This window comes from Fistularia commersonii, chromosome 15 (genome assembly GCF_037954325.1).
Source record: "Fistularia commersonii isolate RoL2024-O1a breed Wild chromosome 15, RoL_Fcom_v1.0, whole genome shotgun sequence".
NCBI lineage: Eukaryota > Metazoa > Chordata > Actinopteri > Syngnathiformes > Fistulariidae > Fistularia > Fistularia commersonii.
Genome location: NC_141298.1, coordinates 13,014,160 through 13,034,175, shown reverse-complemented (window position 1 = coordinate 13,034,175; position 20,016 = coordinate 13,014,160). Strand labels below are relative to the sequence as shown.

The 20,016-nt window shown below is 38.5% G+C and overlaps 1 protein-coding gene across 1 annotated transcript; it reads left to right on the top strand.

The window, feature by feature from the left end:
* Nucleotides 1-8,387: 8,387 nt before the first annotated feature.
* Nucleotides 8,388-18,841, top strand: LOC147226605 (neuronal acetylcholine receptor subunit alpha-10-like). The gene is made up of 6 exons (XM_086160945.1): nucleotides 8,388-8,507; nucleotides 12,902-13,047; nucleotides 14,020-14,174; nucleotides 15,719-15,965; nucleotides 16,035-16,320; nucleotides 17,612-18,841. The coding sequence occupies exons 1-6, from the start codon at nucleotides 8,456-8,458 to the stop codon at nucleotides 18,322-18,324; spliced, it is 1,599 nt and encodes a 532-aa protein (XP_086017071.1). The 5' UTR covers nucleotides 8,388-8,455; the 3' UTR covers nucleotides 18,325-18,841.
* Nucleotides 18,842-20,016: the final 1,175 nt, after the last annotated feature.

Sequence of the window (20,016 nt, the reverse complement as noted above, 5' to 3'; positions counted from 1 at the left end):
AGAATTAACTCTTTGTAGTAGTATTGTGGAAGACGCTTCAACCTTCATCAGAGCTAAAGAAGCCTTGCAGATAAGAGGTGAAACATCCTACAGAAGAGAAATCCATCCATCCATCCATCCATCCATCCATCCATCCATCCATCCATCCATCCATCCATCCATCCATCCATCCATCCATCCATCCATCCATCCATCCATCCATCCATCCATCCATCCATCCATCCATCCATCCATCCATCCATCCATCCATCCATCCATCCATCCATCCATCCATCCATCCATCCATCCATCCATCCATCCATCCATCCATCCATCCGCCGCTTATCCTGCATCTTGGACTGGTCGCAAGTAAATCGCAGGGCCGCATATACAAAAAAACCTTCACTCAATCACCTATTCGGGACAATTTTCCCATATTTTTTCCCAATTAACCTGTTGCATGTTTTTGGGCTGTGGGAGGAAACTGGAGAAAACTCACACAGACAGGGAGAGATAAATTCACTATCCCTCCTCTGTACATGACATCTCAGTCTGCTTTCTCTGACCTCTCCAAAACATCTAATATGTGCTGTTCCTCTGATGGACTCATTCCTGATCCTATCCATCCTTGTCACTCCCATACAGAACCTAAACATCTGCATCTCCGCACCCTCCAGCTCTGCTTCCTGTCTTTTCCTCATTGTTACTTTTTTTAGTCCGTACAGCATCGCTGGTCTCACCACTGTCTTGTCTACCTTTCCTTTCATTCTGGCTGATAGTCTTCTATTGCATCGTACCCCTGACACTTTTCTCTGCCCATTTCAATCTGCTTGAACTCCTCCATCTTCTTGATTTCTACTCCCTCCCTCCCTCACCGCTCCACCTTGGTTCCTCTCATTCACACACTCTGACTTGCTGCGACTAACCTTCATTCCTCGCCTTTTCAGAGCATACCTCCACCTCTCCAGATTTTCCTCATCTCGTTCTCTGCTCCCACTACAGATCACAATGTCATCTGCAACCATCATGGTCTATGGAGATTCCTGTCTAACCTCATCCGTCAGCCTGTCCATCACCTCTTGATCTTCCTTGTCACCAGAGTCATCCTGCAAACCACCATCCTATGCTGTCTAGCTAAACTCTCACCTACAACTACTTTGCAGTAGTACTTTACACCAAATCTGCCCATCACCTCTTCACACCAACAACATGCCCATGGAAGCCTGCACCAATCTGCAACCACTCTCTCATCTCTGGGGATGTTCTGCATCTCTTCATCTCACTCATTTTCCTTCTCCTTCTCCTCAAACTCACATCCCACCTGCGGGGCATAGCCACTAACAACATTGAGCATCACACCTTCAATTTCCAGTTTCAGACTCATAAGTCTATATGATATTCTTTTCACCTCCAGAACGTTCCTAACAAACTTCTCCCCCAAGGTAACTCCTACTCCATTTCTCTTTCTGTCAGTACCATGATAGTACAACTTAAAGCCTGCTCCTAAGCTTCTAGCCTTACTACCTTTCCACCTGGTCTCCTGGACCCACAGTATATCCACTTATCGCCAGGATATGGTCGAGCCACATGTCCCTACCCGTCCCCTCCAATCTGCCACCTCTCGGCGACCGTCCACCCCATCACTCAGAGCCCCCGGCTGCCGATCGAACCGGTCTCAGCTCTTCTCGGTCCTGGTTCCTCAGTGGTGGAACGCACTCCCAAAAAAGGTCAGAACAGCGGGGACGCTGTCCATCTTTCGCCGTGAGCTGAAACATACCTCTTCACCAAGCAATACCCCACTAATCGCACTTAGTCCCAAACCCCCCCCAGAAAAAAAAAAACAAAAAAAACGATGAAATTAATGTATGTATGTATTTGGTTCTGAGATGGCTATTTGGTAGAGTGGTCACTTCTGACTTCCGACTACTGGTACTTTGGATCTTCGGTGACTGAATTGCACTTTTTGTAAGTTGCTTTCGATAAAAGCGTCTGCCAAATGGCTGTAAGTAATGTAATGTAATGTAATGTAATTTCCTTCTCTGCATCATGTCGACCAACTCTCTACCTTTTCCTGAATATCGCCACGATATTCAAAGTCCCTCCTCTCAGTCCCAGACTCTTGGCTTTCCTCTTCTCTCTCTGCTTCCGAACACGCCTTCCTCCTCTCCGTCATCGACCCACAGCAGCCCAATTTCCACTGATGTTACATTACATTACATTACATTGCATTTGGCAGACGCTTTTATCCAAAGCGACTTACAATAGAGGACATAGGGACTGCAAATACACTTGCAAATACACGATGCACAGGAAGCATCTGATATTCTGGAGGATATCGGTACCAATGACTGTCGTTAACCCCGGCCTCGACCGATCCGTAATGAGATTATTAAGTTTGATTCGCGTGTTTGGTTTTGACAAAAGTTTTACGCCGGATGCCTTTCCTGACACAACCCTCTTCATCTATCTGGGCTTGGGACAGGCTCAGGGAGAAACTGATATCTATACAGTATAAATTACTCCATTTGCATGAATAAGATATATGTAGGATAAACAGGAATCCTGTGCATGATTCCCATTGACGAAGTAGAGACCAACGCTGTTTCTTTGGCACAGTCTTTGTTCGCTGGAGAGAAAAACTGTATTTGACACAGGCAGGCCTTTGGGCTGTCAGATCAGATTGTCAATGTTTCCAATCAAACCATATGAATATAGATAAACTGAAATTTAAATTCAAGATTAAACCACACACACATTACACAGCAGGCCATCGCCAATAAATTATTAAAAATGATTGACTGATGACTGAAAGATCTGTGCTCTGAAACAAAAAACAAGCACTACTGTTGAAAACAAAGAAAGCCTTTTTACATCCTGTGTCCGAATCCACTTTTCACAGAATGACTTTTTGACTTTCTTTCACTTTTTAATCTCTTCAATCTCCTCCTATCACATCAAATATGTGACATGAAGAGCTAATCTAAACTAAGCAGGTCAGAGAAGAAAATGAATGTCTATTAATGAGACGGTAAAAGCGGGTTTTCACACTGGCTCTATCCCTCTGTGTATGTAAACCAATTTATTTCATGTTAATCTGTTAATCACCTCACATCACTCTAAGGTCTAAAATTTATGATTCATTTTTTCATCTCAGTCTCTAATGTAGAGAGAGGAGACCTTGAGGAGGACTTATTTGGACATCATGATGTCATCATTCCAACAGGAACGGTCTGCCATTTAGAGAACATATTTCAGATGGAAATCATGCTCTACTCTTGGCTGGAAACGGGAGTGGCTTTTTTCGGATTTCTTTTATCCCCCATGTGGTTATTGATGGACTTTGTCCTAAAGCAGTTGAACCCCTTTTATGGAAGCAAAGTGTCAACCTGGGCACTTCTAAGTGCTGGAACTACGGTTGTTAAAATGTTAATTGACTTAGTGTCACTCCTGAGTTTGCCTCCCACAAAAATATAGAAAGTGCAATTTCTCTGTAATTTTAATACCTCAGTTGAGATGTTTTTCACAAGCATCTGCAATCTGTGAACTCATCTCGCTTATCTGAATTTTCCACATAAAAGATCGATAATGATATAGACCAAATTTCTGTGATTTCCCTCCCAATTTTTACATATATGTTTTTCTGCCTTTCTTCCTTTTTTTTAACAGATTTTCGTAAAGTTATAATTATTTCAGGTTGGTTTTGTTTGTTTATTTTATGCTTGTAATGTTTCTCGGTTTGAGAAATGTACCGTGTGTACAAGAACGATCAGTGGGACGTTAGAACGGGTGTATGCTTTAATGGCAGATCATATTCCAGAGTGAGAAGAATAAGAAGAAGAAGAAGAAGCCCAAATATCGGTTGGAGGATACCGCTTATATAGTATACGTATCGTCAACATTAAAGGCTCAACATTAAAGGATCAAAATTAAGGCATCAACATTATGACATCAACATCAAGGTAACAACATATTCCTACGGAATATTACATCCCCCTTCTTTTAAAGGAAGCACTAAGTCTCTGTGGTAAAGCTTACGGCGGAACAAAATAGAGTATAGTAAAAGTGGCCTGTATGCAACATTAAACAATTATCCAAATAGACTGAAAATGTAGGGTAAACATAGACAAAGGCTAGAGATCTAAAATGACTCTAGGTTTGACCTCATGGCCAGACCGAGTATGGTAGCTAGTAGTTGGTGGTGACTTCGAGTTACAGTCAGTCCCTTCAGGTACATGCTGAACTTCAAAGTGGTCACCAGTGGGAACGGTTTCTTTAGAGTCCATCTATTGCTATTGTTTGGACCAACAAGGATGTCTGCAAAGACTTGTTTGATGTCATCTTTTTGTGTCACCGCATCAATGAACAAGTCCTCATCTTCTGAGCTTTTGTCTGGCTGTGTTCCATCTACTGTGTGCACTGCCTTTATCTGCTTTGAACGACACACTTTTGCAAAATGGTTCCATTTGCTGCACAACTTGCATTGTTTGCCTTTTGCTGGACATACATCTCGTGCTGAGTGTGCTTGATTGCCGCAGTATCCACATGAGTTGTGGAACTTTTTATCTCCGTCCGACTTGTAGCTAACTGCGCCGCCTTGACGTCGTGAGGTGCGCTGTTTCCATGGCGCTGCTTTTTGCGGTTGCCGGTTGACTGTATGCACGGCTTGCTCGCTGTTTCCGCCTGCAAACGTCTTCAGTTGGCTCTGCACTAGTTCGTGAGAACGCGCTATGTCTATTGCTTTGTCTAATGTCAAATCAGATCCGACACTGAGTAGTTTTTCTCTTACTCTGGGCGAGTGAATGCCGAAAACAACACGATCTCTCATCGCTTCATCGCGGTTGGCAAAATTACAATCTTGCGCTAGCAGTTTAAGGTGCGTAACAAACTGTTCAAACGGTTCGCTCTGTCCCTGAATTCTTTCGTTGAATTTGTAGCGTGCAAAGATAATGTTCGTCTTTGGCATAACGTATTCTTCAAAACGGTCGTAGTAGGTGTGTAGTGTCTTACGTTCACCATCCGTTAGTGTCCATGTGTTGTAGATATCTCTGCCTTGTTCTCCGACCCAAAGAAGTAGATAGCTGCACTTTTCGTCTTCCCCTTTTATCTTTAGCGGTCCAGACAACATCATTTCGACGTGGAGCTTGAACTTACGCCATGCCTCGGGGAGGTTCGTAGCATCCCAGTCCATGCGGGGCGAAGGCAATCCAGACATGTCCATTTCGTCTTGAGTTTCCCTTTTACTCTGACACCATGTAATGTTTCTCGGTTTGAGAAATGTACCGTGTGTACAAGAACGATCAGTGGGACGTTTGAACGGGTGCATGCTTTAATGGCAGATCATATTCCAGAGTGAGAAGAAGAAGAAGAAGTAGAAGCCCAAATATCGGTTGGAGGATACCGCTTATATAGTATACGTATCGTCAACATTAAAGGCTCAACATTAAAGGATCAACATTAAGGCATCAACATTATGACATCAACATTAAGGCAACAATATATTCCTACGGAATATTACAATGCTAACTTATGAATTGCCACCAACTAAATTTACCATTTCGTTGGCATGCTAGAGTGAAGAGACATGCAGGGAATCTCAAAATCTATGTACTTAAGACCTTTATAAGTACTTAAGACCTTAAGACCTTAAGACACTTTATAGCCTTGACTTGTTACTTAGACACTTTATAGTTTTATTTGTATTTCTTACTCTCCCCCCTTTTTTTATACTGTTTATACAATTTCCTACTATTATTTATTATTGTTATGTTTTACTTGAAACTCTGCCACAACAATTTCCTTCGGGATAAATAAAGCTGTTTTTATTCTTATTCTTAATCAACACAATTCCACAATGTTCTGCGTCTTTAGCATCTCTGGATAAATGTCATCCAGCTCTACTGGCCAGTGACTGAAGAGCTTTTCGACTATCTTTGTAATCTCCAATAGAGAAACAGACGGAAGGTCACCGGAGTCTTCAAGCTCTGCCTCCTTTGTGGATGCCATTATAGTTAAAGCAAGAATTGCCCAAAGTGTTGGGGGTCAATAAATCCATTATCTTATTGAGGCCTGGGTCAAGCCCTGCTGCCATCTCTTGAATTTTCTGGCCGTAATTCTGTCATGTTAATCTCTTTGGCTTCTTCAAATTCCTCCCATACCATAGTTTTTTGCTTCCCTAACAACTCGGGCTGCAGCTCTTTTAGCCCTCTGTTACTTTTCAGTAGGTTTTGAAGACACTTGAGCCAACCATGCCTGAAAACCCTGTCTTTTGCTTGAGCCTGTTCTCAGGTTGCAGCAGCAACAACCGTCCGATTAACTCCAAATCATAGCTTGAGGAATCTGCCTCTATCATGGAGGCTCTGAACATCCCCAGAATGCAGAATGCTTCTGGGTTGCCGTGTAAATAAAGACAACCTGATCCATCAACACAAAACAGTGATCACTTAACACAGGGGTGTCAAACTCAAATACACAGTGGGCAAAATTCAAAACTGGGACAAAATCGCGGACCAACATTGATATTTATTGAAAAAAAATCTTCCTCCAGATATAATAATGAATCTTTTCATATGGACCCAAACAAGTTTTGCTCAAAAACTAAATATTGAACAAGCATAGCTTAAAACTATACAATATATAACTTAATATTGCACAGATACAAAATCCTGTTTTCTGCCTAAGTAGCAGGGTGCCAGTATTAGCATAAGGTTGCTATGACTACTGTCAACAGAGGAGAGGGCGTTTATGGGTCCTGTTGTGATTTTCATGGCAAAATATCAGCAGAAAATTCTGTGATTTGTAGAAATAGCGGCCAGCTCTAATAGTCATTTGGTATGGCTTTGCGGGCCAATATAATTACAGTGCGGGCCAAATTCGGCCCACGTGCCGGAGTTTGACACCAATGACTTAACAACTCGACAAACGGGATCGTTGATCTCTAGTCTTTGGTATTCTTTTACCACGTACGCTAATGAAAAACAGCCTATACGGAACCGTTTACCTGAAGATAGTGTTTGCTAATCCATGGCGTTGCACAGGACTCCCTGTCAAAGATATCACTTGATTCAGATCAGGCAGGCCTTTATGGAGATACAGTACCAGGATGGACTCAAATTAGGACACAACCTTACAGTTCCTCGAAGGCTGGCTACTTCGATGGATGGTTCGGCAAATAAATACAAGCATCCAGGACCGAGCTTCTGTCTTTGCTACATGGCGCGTTGGTTACCACTTCCTCAGCACAAAGGACCCCTGTTCGATTCCCACAGGGTGTGAAATTTGCATGTTCCACCTGTGTCTGAAAAGGTTTTCCCCAGGTTTTCCCGTCTCCTTGTGCAGTCCACGAAGATGTCTTATTTGAAAGATTAAAAAATTGCCCAGTTGTGTGAATGAGAGAGTGAATGGTTAAGCTATTGAGAATGAATGAATGAATGAATTTGCCAAGTAATGTCAGCATGATGATGGGCTGGTCATTTCACTAAATGCTTTTGTTATGAAATTGAAACCAAGATCTAGTTATTAATTCTTGATCCTAAATATATATATGTAATTCAATGAAAGAGAGCTGTTCTTTAAACCTTTTACTTATGTTGTTACTAGTATCTTAAACAAAAAAAAAAAGGGCTTTTTGGTTGTGTTTCAAAGAAAGTAAGACAGGTTATCGTAGGGATCCATAATTACTGACCAGCAATTTATACAACCATTTTTTGATATTTGCTAGAGAACCATTAGCCAAATTAGCCAAAACAGATTTAAATTTGTTTCAGTTCAATTTTGTGTATCATTTTAATAGTGATCTTTTATCTAGGATAAATCCCTGGGAGGACAAAGATGAAAAAAAGACTTCAAGTGACACATTTTTTTGAAAATCTGCAACAAGAAAAAAAACAAATGGGAAATTATGACCAATCATAAAAAAAAAAAAAGAATATTATAAAACATTTTTGCATGAAGTTTATGGAAGTTGCTACTGCTAATCAACAAATCCTCATCATCCGTTTGGGGCCAAAAACAATGACAAATTGCTAGAATTTTTTTATTTAAGAATATGATTCATAATTTGGCATTGTTGGATATGTAAAAATGCAATAAAATGGAATTAAATCATAATTATCATTATAAATTGTATTATTTTTTCCAACAGGAACTCAAATCCATTCAGTTTACGGTGGAAAAAATGACAACGGAGGAGTTCTACATTTGTCATGTATCCTTTGCAAAAAAATCAATTATTATGATGTAGAGAGGTCTATTTTATAGCTGACTAAATGTATTGGTCTCCTGTTCAAGTTCATATTTTAACTGGTGCCAAGTGCAGCATGTTTGGCACCAAGTACCTCCCGTACATGAACAACCGCAGCAGCATCCTCCCTTAGTCGTACTGTCTCACCGTCTCAGCTGGCTGGTCAGTCTCTACTTTGTCGCCTCTGCTGGAATTGTCCGATTATTCATAGGTTTTTATAACCATATCAAAAGCAGGATGAAGCTCCGTTGCAAGGGATCAATGATGTCACTTCTCTTCTTCCTACCAGGTAAATAAAACTTTTCAAATAGAAATATGATCATCATGAAGTGTCTGTAATACGAGTTTTTACAGTTGAGATTTGGGAAATAATATATTGTTAGACATTTTTACAGAAGAATAAGTAAAAAAAAAGGAACTGAAGCTCGGACTCACCTCTCTTCTGCCAGCAAAATAATATTATCTTTTTTTTTCCTTTTTAAGGATTATAATTTGGTCCTCTGATTTAATCCAATTCCAAATAAGACAATGGATCTTCTTCAACAAAAATGTTTTGAAAATGTTCTTACTACAGAGATAATTTTTCCTAATTTTTAAGATTTTAAGCAGCATTTAGTGCCCATTTGATGTTTTTAGCTTTTCATATTTTGGAAGCTCTGGATGGCACTCTCTTTCTCCATTACTGTCGATAATGTTAGCTGATAATAATCAGAAAAAAATTGGTGTGCATCAGAATTGCTGCATATTTATATGTTTATGGTTTGATCCAAGCTGGATAAATAATAATAATATGAAGTGAAATTCAGTTAGACCAGATAAAAAGATATTCCCAGAAAACAAGATATTTTCCTCCAATATTTACTCATTTGTTAATTCATTTATTTGTGTAAAAATTTCCAGCAAACGATATATGGGTGTCAAAATGTTCAGTTTGTTATTCAATATAAAAAAGGAGGGCTAAATCAAATTGCCAGTGCTGCTTTTATTGGCAAAAAATTAGAACTTTTTGAACACTTAAATAACACATTTAAAAAAAAAACAAACATTTAACAATAAAAACTCCTACAATGCATCAAAATCAGTGCCTCTTACAATTCTGGTGAGATCTTTATAGTTTCCACGAGATAAATCTATATTAAGTACTCAACATAGTCTGATGGATGTTCTCTGTTCGGTTTCGTGCAGAAGGACACATTCTTGATCCGTCCATTGCTGGAAGAATGTTCTATAAAAGTGCACCGTAGTCTGATCTTATCATGCCAATTGGATTTTTCCGTTTCTTGAAACCATTTCACCTCTCATCTCAAGAAGCTTCTTCAGTTCTACCAAGGTTCATGGATGATTGATGCCTCTCGAGCTGATACTCCTATGCAAGATCTCATCTCTTCTTCCTTCGAGTCTTAAATCCCTGTCTAAAGGCTTCCTTTCTTTATTGCCATGTTTTCATTACGGCCCCCAAGATTCATCCTGTTCCGCCGTGATAAGCAGCAGGAAGGCAAGTTAAAACAGATGGAGGGGAGAGATGTAGAACAACCATAATTTATGCTTTTATTAAAAACAATCAGAGTTAAGGTCAAATAAAAATATCATGGAAAAAAGTGTTGAAGACCTACAATATAATAATTTCAAAGATGTGGTTGAAAAGTGCAGGATCAGGGTGCTTTTCAACAAATATTCTACCCGGATGCCTGAACTAAATGAAAAAAGAAAAAAGTGTGGACATTCATGAAAGTGCTGAGAAAACTCAGTGAGCAAATTTTGCTGATAACAACAATAGCCTGCCAACATTTTTTTTCCCTTGGATCGGGGAGGCGGAGGAATCATCAGGATTCAGCAGCACCCATGACCATACCCTAAGCTTTTCTGTTTCTCCTTTTTCTCCTTGCAGCTGCAGTGTTATAATCAAGCTATTTTCATTCAATGCAAGAATTTAGCTGCTGTTTTTTTTTTTTATCAATGTGGGTATGAAGTAGAAGCTTCTATATACCTGACCTAGATGTCTTATACATCTCAACATTCTTCCAAAATAAAGAAGAATAGAATGAAGAATATTATTCACATATTATATTCCAAACAAAACTAAACTGCGCACTATTTAACTTTATATTTTGTGTTGTCCCATAAGCTTGGCAGGTAGTGCAATGGTTAGCAGAATCGCCTCACAGCAAATGTTTCCAGAGGCTGATTGCATGTTCCCCTCTGTGAATGCTTCAGTTTTATTTCTGTGCTCTCTAGTGGCATCCCCCCACAGAACAAAAAAAAAAAAATGCAGTAGGTTAATTTATGTTTCTCAGCGGTCTGTAGTTGTGTATGCGAGAGTTAAAGGCTTTATGTTGCTACAGTGGCATCGTGATCAATTGTGACCGATCTAGGGTGTCACCTGAGATTTGTTCTTCCCCGTTGGATCCAGTCCAGCTGTGACCCTGATAAGCAGGATACTGTTATTGTATGTTGTTCCTGTGTGTGTGTGTGTGTGTGTGTGTGTGTGTGTGTGTGTGTGTGTGTGTGTGTTTGGGGGAAGTCCAACAAATCAAAATGAATTGTAAAAAAATGTACAAGAAATTACTTGAAATTTTGCAGGTACCAAATATTGAAACAATTTCCCAATCATGGGATCATTAAAATACATCTCATCTCATCATTGAAATGATAAGAGCTTGGCAAAGAAGTGAAAGAAATGACCTGTGAACCAGCAGCAAAAAAAAAAAAAAAAAAATAGCACAACACTTTGTAAGTGGTATTAATGATTAAAAACATTGCTTAAGAAGTTGTGATCAGTGACTCTGCATCATATTTCTTGAGTTCAAAGGCTGTACAGTTCCTTTTATGAGCAAAACAAGATGTTAAACTTCTTTCTGAAGCACAGATAGACCTCATCCTATAAAATGATAAAAGCAAAATAAAACAGCGAATGCTGTCTTAATTTACCATCGCTTACTTAAATATTTGTTCTTTATATTTAGTTTTTAAGCAAACCCAGAATTAGAAGCAAACCCCTGGTTCCAGCTCCATGTTCCTCATATTGTCCTTTTGATCATGACTTTTTCATTTATACACATATATGTATCTGCAAAAAAAACCCAAAAAAACAATTTATATAATTTTTTCTACTTTTTACTGTACATAACATTTTATTAAAATAATCCAGCGTCAATTAACCGAACTTAAAATATTAAGGCCATTCATGTCCAGGTGCATATACAGATACCTATGATACTGCTGGTCCAACCTTGTAAGTCACTGCCAGTAATTCCAATTCAAATTCAACAAATGTAAGTTGTTCCCTGGGGGCAATTGTGAGTAAACAAATAATTTAGAAATAAATTCACATTTTTGAAAAAAATAGACAGTGCACTATTAAAATCCAACACAAAACATGAGAAATCATGGTGCTCCTCGAGAATGTACGCGAATCAAATTGGTGCCAATAAATGAACTCTAAATGTTCATAGATACTGTACATTTTTAAGTGGATAGATTATTTTAGTTCATTATTTCACATATTAAAGGGTGTTGTAGGACAAATTAAGACTTGTTTATTGCGAGTGATGGTAAAAATGAAAATCAAATGGCATTCCGTGCTAACAAAACACTGAACTGTTGGATTATATAATATAATTACATAATATATGAATGATACTTGGACTAATGGGGGCTATATAGGTCTCGTGGATGCTCTTCACAAGAGCATTTTCAAAACTGGACACTTCATCTGCATGCAATTTGCACTGAAACCGAATTCGCAGAAGTACGTTCACACCATCTCAGCCGCTATGCAACTGTTTTGTCTTCAGAACACACAATTGTAGACAATAATATCTATTATCAAACGTTTTATGCCATTTTTGGATTTTTCCATCGGCCAAAAGTCCACACAGACTCCATCGGGGCACTGCTGCACACCGTTCAGAGTGGATATTTCTGTGGCAGCATCTCTCAAAGCGTTACCCCAGTTTATTTTTTTGTCCTGAATTCACATTTTTCTAAGGTACGGCGGCATGGCTCGGGGGGTTAGAGTGGTCGTCCTTTGGCCCGAACATTCCTGGTTTAGTTTCCCTGCTCCTCCTAGCCTGTCAAAGCGTTGTTGAGAAAGACACTGAGCCTTTGCTTCCTGGTGCCGCTCAGTAGCTGCCTTGCAGTGGTCACATTTTGGAAACTGATCGTGACAATATAGGTCTTTCTTTTTCTTCTAAGGTAAATTAAAGTGAAGTTTTTTTAGGTCTGTTCTGAACCCCATTTTCAAATACCTAATGGTCCATCCAGTGCACCTCCTCACTATCAAGCTGGCACCTTAAAGACCTCAACTTGATGTTATGCCCCTAATGTCTGTCGAATTCTAGTGTTACTCTCCCCAGGTGTTTATTAAAAGTTCTAGAAAAAAATGTGAGCAATAAGGTTAAAAGATGAATAAAGTTCAGTACGCCCAAAGATACCGGAAATGAGTCCTTAAAAAGTAGAAGAGGTCGACCTGCGTTCTCAACGGCATCCTTGTTTCCTTACAAGTCAGTTGGAAATACTATCTCGTGTTCGTCATGTTCTACCAAACTCACTTGGCCGTCACCAGATGTGAAGTCAAAAGTTGAGAACTGTCTTGCCTGATTTAGACTCCAAGTAGAGAAAGGCAGTTCTACACTTGAGAAACAAATGATGAGCTGTTGTGTCCTTTCTCCCTTTTCTAAATAGCCTGCCTTGCAGCTCAAGGTCGTTATGCACAAAAGCTGCTGAACGACTTGTTCTCCAACTATACAAATGCTTTGCGGCCAGTGGAGGATACGGACCACATCATCAATGTCACCCTGCAGATCACGCTTTCACAGATCATTGATATGGTAACTATACACTTGGTCTTCGTTGTGTGTTTGGTTTAACTATTTAAAGATTAACAGATCTTCACAAGATTTACAGGACTGTCTCAGAAATTAGTAATATTGTGATAAAGTTCTGGATTCATTACAAATCAACTGAAATATTGCAAGCCTTTTATTATCTTAATATTGCTGATTATGGCTTACATCGTAAGAAAACTCAAAAATCCTATCTCAAAATATTAGAATATCATGAAAAAGTATTTTTTGTTTTTTAATTGCATTACAGAAGATAAAGAACTTTATCAAAATATTCTAATTTTCTGAGACAGTTCTGTATATAAAACATTTAAATTTTAAATAGAATTTAGCAGGTGGGAAAACTTTGGCCAGTGTTGTTTATTAGCAAAGACAAGTTTCTATTGTCTTTGTATTCATTCAAAATAGAAATATACTGACAGATAAAATAAAATCCAATCTTTCGTCTGTTATTTATTTTTTTCCTTCAAATCAAATCATTCATGATATTCTAATATTTTGAGATAGGATTTTTGAGTTTTCTTAAGATGTAAGCCATAATCAGCAATATTAAAGTAATAAAAGGCTTGCGATATTTCAGTTGATTTGTAATGAATCCAGAATGTATGAAATTTTTGTTTTTGTAATTGCATTACAGAAGAAAGAGAACTTTATCACTATATTCTAATTTTCTGAGACGGTCCTGTATATCATTTTGCCATTCTTTATTGTTATTGTAATGATCACAAATAAAAAAGTAGTATGCTTTCTCCAACAATAATTGTATTCAATCTAAAAAAAAAAAGATTGTAATCTAAGCTTTTAATATTCTAATATTTTTTTATTATTATTATTAATTTTATTATATTATTAATATTATCTATATTTTAATATAGATAGTTGGAATAATGTTATCATCATGATTTCTCAATTCATGCCTATTGCACAACTTAATTCTGACTTGTGTTTTTCTACCAGGATGAGCGGAACCAGATTCTTACGACTTACCTGTGGGTCCGCCAGGTGTGGATGGACGCCTACCTCACCTGGAAGACGGAGGACTATGATGGCTTGGACACCATCCGGATCCCAAGCAGCAACGTGTGGAGGCCAGACATTGTGCTGTATAACAGGTAACAGTAATCGAACAAGAATATTGCAGAGCTAGCATTTCCCCCCCAAAGTCCTACAGACGACAACGATGTGACATTTTGGTATATTCTGCATAATTTTTAATCAGCCCTCCTCAAGTTGTCACACCCAACCAGTATTTGTCTTTCTGATCTTGTTGACATAACTGGAATAGTAAATACCATGGATGTCTAATCCTGCCATGTCAGAGGTTTGTGTGCACCAGTGACGTGCAGTGAGGTTCATGGCTACCGTGAGGCAAGAGAAAAGGTGTGCCTCACCTAGTAGCTCTTTGCAGACCTTATATGATCGCTCAGCAGAAGAAACCAGTAACACACATACAGTTGTATGTAACACACACAAAAAAAACACTATGCATTGAAAATGTAGTTCATAAAGTGTTTAAACCTTTCAATAGAGACAGCAAAATGATCTTAGCGCAGAGCATGTCAGCAATCAGCCGTCATTGCACAATCTACATTGAGGCTCAACAGTCGGCGGCCTCACCGCACGTCTGTTCTCAGTATTCGAATAGTAAATGTGAAAATCCAGCCATTTTGAACAAAAAATCTAAAACTGGTGAAGTTAAATATAAAATACCTTTTTAATGGAAATCACTAATAAATAGAACCTTTTCATTGTTTTTTATTTCCATTTTTTTTCCGGTCCAAGATTGGCAAGTGAGGCACAGCCTCTCCTGCCTCCCCTGACTGCACCCTGTGTGCACCCTGTTGATCATGGCCATCTACCCCCATCTATCCCTATTCTCTGCATTTTTGCAACAGCCTTCATGTCCTCTTTCATTCTAGGCCTCCTACCTGGCAGTTCCAACTGAGATATACTGAGATATTCCTTCTCCCTCCTATGAACATGCCCAAACTATCTCAGTCTGGCCTCTTTGACTTTATCTCCAAAACATCTCAAATGTGGAGCATCTGCAAGGGGGCCATTCCTGCTCCTTACCATCCTCGTCACTACCAAAGAGAACCCCAACATTCTCATCCTTGCGATCCTTTAGCTCTGCCTCCTGTTTTTTCTACAGTGAAACTGTCACTCAACAGAATTATCTTGTGCGCTAGACCTTGCATTCTGGTTGATACTCATTCCTGATACCTGTTCCAACATGCCTGCGTGCATATCTTCAACTCTTTTCCAAACTTTTTGTTACCCTGCACTGTTGACTCGAGGTAATTAAAATTGCCCTTCTTGTCCATCTCTACCCCATTCAATCTAAGTATTCCACTTGGGTCCCTCTCATTCACAAAATAAACATACAATATATTCTGTCTTGTTGCAGCTGACTTATGTAATTTCCAGGACATGCCTCCATCTCTCTAGATCAGGGGTGTCAAACTAATTTTTGTCCGGGGCCACACACAGCCTAATTTGATGTCAAGGGGGCTGACATCCAATAACAATCCCAATTTGTGACAAAAAATGGTTATGCCTATCTGTGTGGCTTTTGTAACACCAGTTTTTTTTTTTCCTGATTTGCAGACTGTAAGAAGTAGACTATTCCTTCCTGCGTCTCCTGTATCTTCCACAGTGCAGACGATGAGTTCTCCAGCTCCATGGAAACCAATGTTGTTATCCGAAACGACGGCCAGGTCATGTGGGACCAACCGGCCATCACAAAGAGTTCCTGTTCCGTGGATGTGGCCTTCTTCCCTTTCGACATGCAGCAGTGCCATCTCACCTTTGGCTCGTGGACTCACAATGGCAACCAGATGGATCTGTTCAACGCTCTGGACAGCGCCGACTTAGCCGACTTCGTCCCGAACGTGGAGTGGGAAGTGAGTGACTGCCTTATTGATTTTAACCAGAATGAGTTTGAGCTTTTCAACTTGCCTTCTTCAATCTAGGTTCTGGGCATGCCGGCCAAGAAGAACGTCATTTTGTACGGATGCTGCTCAGATCCGTACCCAGACATCACCTTCACCCTGCACCTCAAGAGACGCGCGTCCTTCTACATCTTCAACTTGCTCATCCCCTGCATGATGATCTCTTTCTTGGCTCCCCTGGGCTTTTACCTGCCGGCCGACTCCGGGGAAAAGGTTTCTTTGGGAGTCACGGTGCTCTTAGCCCTAACTGTGTTTCAGCTGCTGGTGGCAGAGAGTATGCCCCCCTCTGAGAGCGTTCCACTGATAGGTGAGAATTATTTCGTCGTCAAATTATCAAGTCCAGTAGGTGTTTAGTGATGCGATTTCAAAGACAAAGCAAAGAGATGTAATAGGACAAATAGGTCAAAAAGCTTCACTTAAACGCACTGAAAGAGGTGTCTTTACTCCGGACTTGCGATTGCTCTGTCTGAAAAAGGTCTATGTCGGTGGAAGTAAGTGATCAGAATTTCAGCTGGAAGATTTTCTAAAATTTCTTGAGAACTGTGGAAGCAGAGAAATCGACTCTGTAGTCCAAAAAATGGTGTTTGTTTCCATTCCTGAATGTTAGAAGGACTTTTGCTATTTCTCTTGGTTGGGAAATGTGACATTTTGGAGTGACCGGTTGCCGATATGGTTCCGAAGTATAGCTATAATATGATACGCTAATGTCATATCAATATTCATATATATTTATTCATATATTTGTATATATTTATATATATGAATATATATATAACTGTTCCCGCCCAATTCCAGGTAAACAAACAACAGAAATTCTTGCACCCCAAACCACACCCACAAAATTCCCTGCAACCCCAAAATCACACCGAAAACAAGCATCGACATAAACCCCGACATTTGTGACTTGCTACAATATGTTTTATTCTTAAAATTATTTTCGACATCAATTTGTTCTTTCTCTGCTATTTTCTTAATAAAGAATGAATGGTGGTTGGTTGTAATAACGCTTTCATCCATATGATTTTTTTAATTCAGGTTCACCATTTCTTTGGCTAAATTATAAGCAACATTCACAAAATATTTGAATGCATTTACAGCCTCTTGTTTTGGGAATTATAGTTTGATTATTTCTAATAGAATACTTTGATTTTTGTTTTTTTTGTTTTTGATTTAGTACTAGTATTAAATAAGTATTCAAATTAAATTTAAAAAAATGAAATTAAATATAATTATAAGATAAATAATAAAAATTTAATAAAAAAAAAACCAAATACCCTGCATACTATTTTTGTGCTGTTTTAATTCTTTGTAGTGGTAATCCATTTTTGTGAAGTTTTTCATTTTATATCAATTCTGGAGTACCATAGATAGGCTAGGCTTTTACCCTTGGCTTTCCATGATTTATTCTTTCTCTTCCCTTTTACAGGACAGTTTTTATCACATAGGCTGATAAAAATAGACGGAAATTCTGCAAATGCTTTGTTTTTATCATCATTTTAATACACTTCTGTCCATATTTGCTCCTTTTTGAGAACCTCTGTAGCTTCTGGTATTGTGTGATTTCATTTTAAAGATCTTTCCCCTTCCTTTCCAAATAGGAAAATACTACATTGCCACTATGACGATGGTCACCGCATCAACAGCGCTTACCATCTTCATCATGAATATACACCACTGTGGGCCAGAAGCACGGCCGGTCCCAGACTGGGTGCAGCGTTTCATTCTGAACCATCTGGCCCGCATCTTTTTTGTCAACGAAGTGGGTGACGAATGCTTTAGCAGATCATCCCCCCGAAAACAACCCATGTCACAGGATGAGACGGGAGCTCCGTCGGGTAACGGTAGCGATGCAAGAGGACAAAAGTGGGAAGTGAACTGGCAGGTGTGGGGGAGACAAACGGAAGAGGAAGAGTCTGGGAAGTTGGGGAAGAATTTAATCCATCGCGCTGATCGGAAAGATGATCTTTTTGTGACTATTGACCAGAAAGAGGAGGAGCCGACGGCTGGGGGAGAAGACGCGCTCGGGGAGCATTCACAGAGAAGGGTCAGAGAGTACATGGACGAAAAAAAAGGCGTCAGAGGTGAAGAAAGGGAAAAGGAAATCTTAGTGAGATGCCAGTGTGTTTGCCAACACCAAGGACTTCAAAGAAACATTGAATATATTGTGAGCTCATACCAGGACCAAAAATCGACACAGCTGCGCATCGGCGAATGGAGGAAGGTCGCCAAGGTCATGGATCGTTTCTTTATGTGGCTATTTTTCATTATGGTCTTCTTCATGAGCATTCTTATCCTAGGGAAAGCGATCTGATTTTATAAAATCATAATGCTTGTAAATAATTGTGTTCCATCAAACTCAAATTGTGTGCATTTTAATGAAATGACCCCTATTTGGTTTCAAACGTGCACATTTTCTCAGTCCTATTTGTTTACAGCCTACTAACTAAGCTTAATTTATTGCTCACCTTAATATACGACTTTTGAACAACGCCTTTCTAAATTCTATTGGAAAAGGTCTGGTAGGATACAGAACATTTAAATCGAAAAGCTCTGAGTCCTTGCTACAGATTTATATTTTGTGTCTTCTCTAAAATAGAAAGAAATTAAATTTCACTTTTAATTAAAAGTTTGTGAAACATGCAAACCAGGTGTTGCATAGTCATTAGCAAACATTTTATCATAAGAAATCTAACATAGCCCCAATGCTCTTTGTTTGGGGATATCTTCAAAAAAAAAAAAAAAAAAAAGATATTTGCTTTTAATATTAAATTTACTCTTTGATAATGTCTTGCTAATTTTAACATACAGCCATTTAACTTCAGATGAATCTACTCATCACATGCATACATGTGCATGAAGACAGTTGAGTGAACATACTGATTATTTTTTTTGCATGAATCATTGTGACATGATCGACATGATGAACGATGCTGATGAGAAACTAAATGCCCGTTCTCAATTTTTCACAATATATACTTGCATGCGGTTTTACAGTGTCTGATTTCTTTGAGAAAAAACATTGTGGAATGTTTCTTCATGTCACATAAGTGTAAAGAAATAATGACTTAAAAAGAAAAAGGATTTGCAGATTTAATCATTGTATGTCATTTAAATAAAATTTCAAATGAAAAAGAAAGGGATGTGTCATGTAATTTTTTCAGAATTAGAATCAGAAATACTCAACTCATCACACATGAAATCCTGTGTGCTGTGTATGTGTTGTTATATAGTCTTACGTTATGTCACATTATGTCACAATTTCTGTCTTTACTATTCAAATAGTATTTGCAAGTTTTGTGTGTATCCTGCATTGTGTTTATCATACTGCAGGTTATTAAACAATTAAAGATTTCTTAGTGAAAAAGATCTGCCATTTAAAATGATATTAAATAATTTGTTGATATTTATACTAAAGCTAAACAGTTTGACAGTGGTATTTATTAGCATGTGAAACCTCTGTATTTCCTCCTCTGAGGCTTGTATTTAGGGTTATGTACCATGAACTATTTTGTAATAAATCATATCCTCAAAATGTCATTCATATTTCATTAATTAAAAAGTCTGCATCAAGAAAAAATGGTTTGTAAATGAACATTGTATTCAGGCTGTTGGAAATTTTATACTGATCCTTTTTTCAATAAAAGCTGAGTCTCAACACTAAGGATTAACTTACTCCTAAAATCATAAATGTATAAAGTATAACCTATATATGAAAAAGTCACTCAATACATAGGAATTCAAAATGAGCAAAGTGGAAATGTGAAAAAGTGAAGAAACTGATGATAGTGATTTATTGTATAGCAGTGCTTCTAAATTATTTTCTGTCATGAAAACATTCACTTTATTTGTCTATAAAATTTTTATATGTACACCTCTGCAGAAAATGGTATCCTTATTAGCATTAAAGAAAGGAAAAAAAGTAATATAGTTCAAGTTGCCACAACGAATAACTTTATTAAGATTGTTTTTTAACAGAAAAGATTTATAATTTTGCCTGAAAAAA

Coding starts and splice junctions, on each gene's coding strand:
- LOC147226605 (XM_086160945.1), top strand. CDS start 8,456: ATGAAGCTCCGTTGCAAGGGATCAATGATGTCACTTCTCTTCTTCCTA. Junction 13,048..14,019: donor TTTCACAGATCATTGATATG/GTAACTATACAC, acceptor TTTTTCTACCAG/GATGAGCGGAACCAGATTCT. Junction 16,321..17,611: donor TGAGAGCGTTCCACTGATAG/GTGAGAATTATT, acceptor CTTTCCAAATAG/GAAAATACTACATTGCCACT.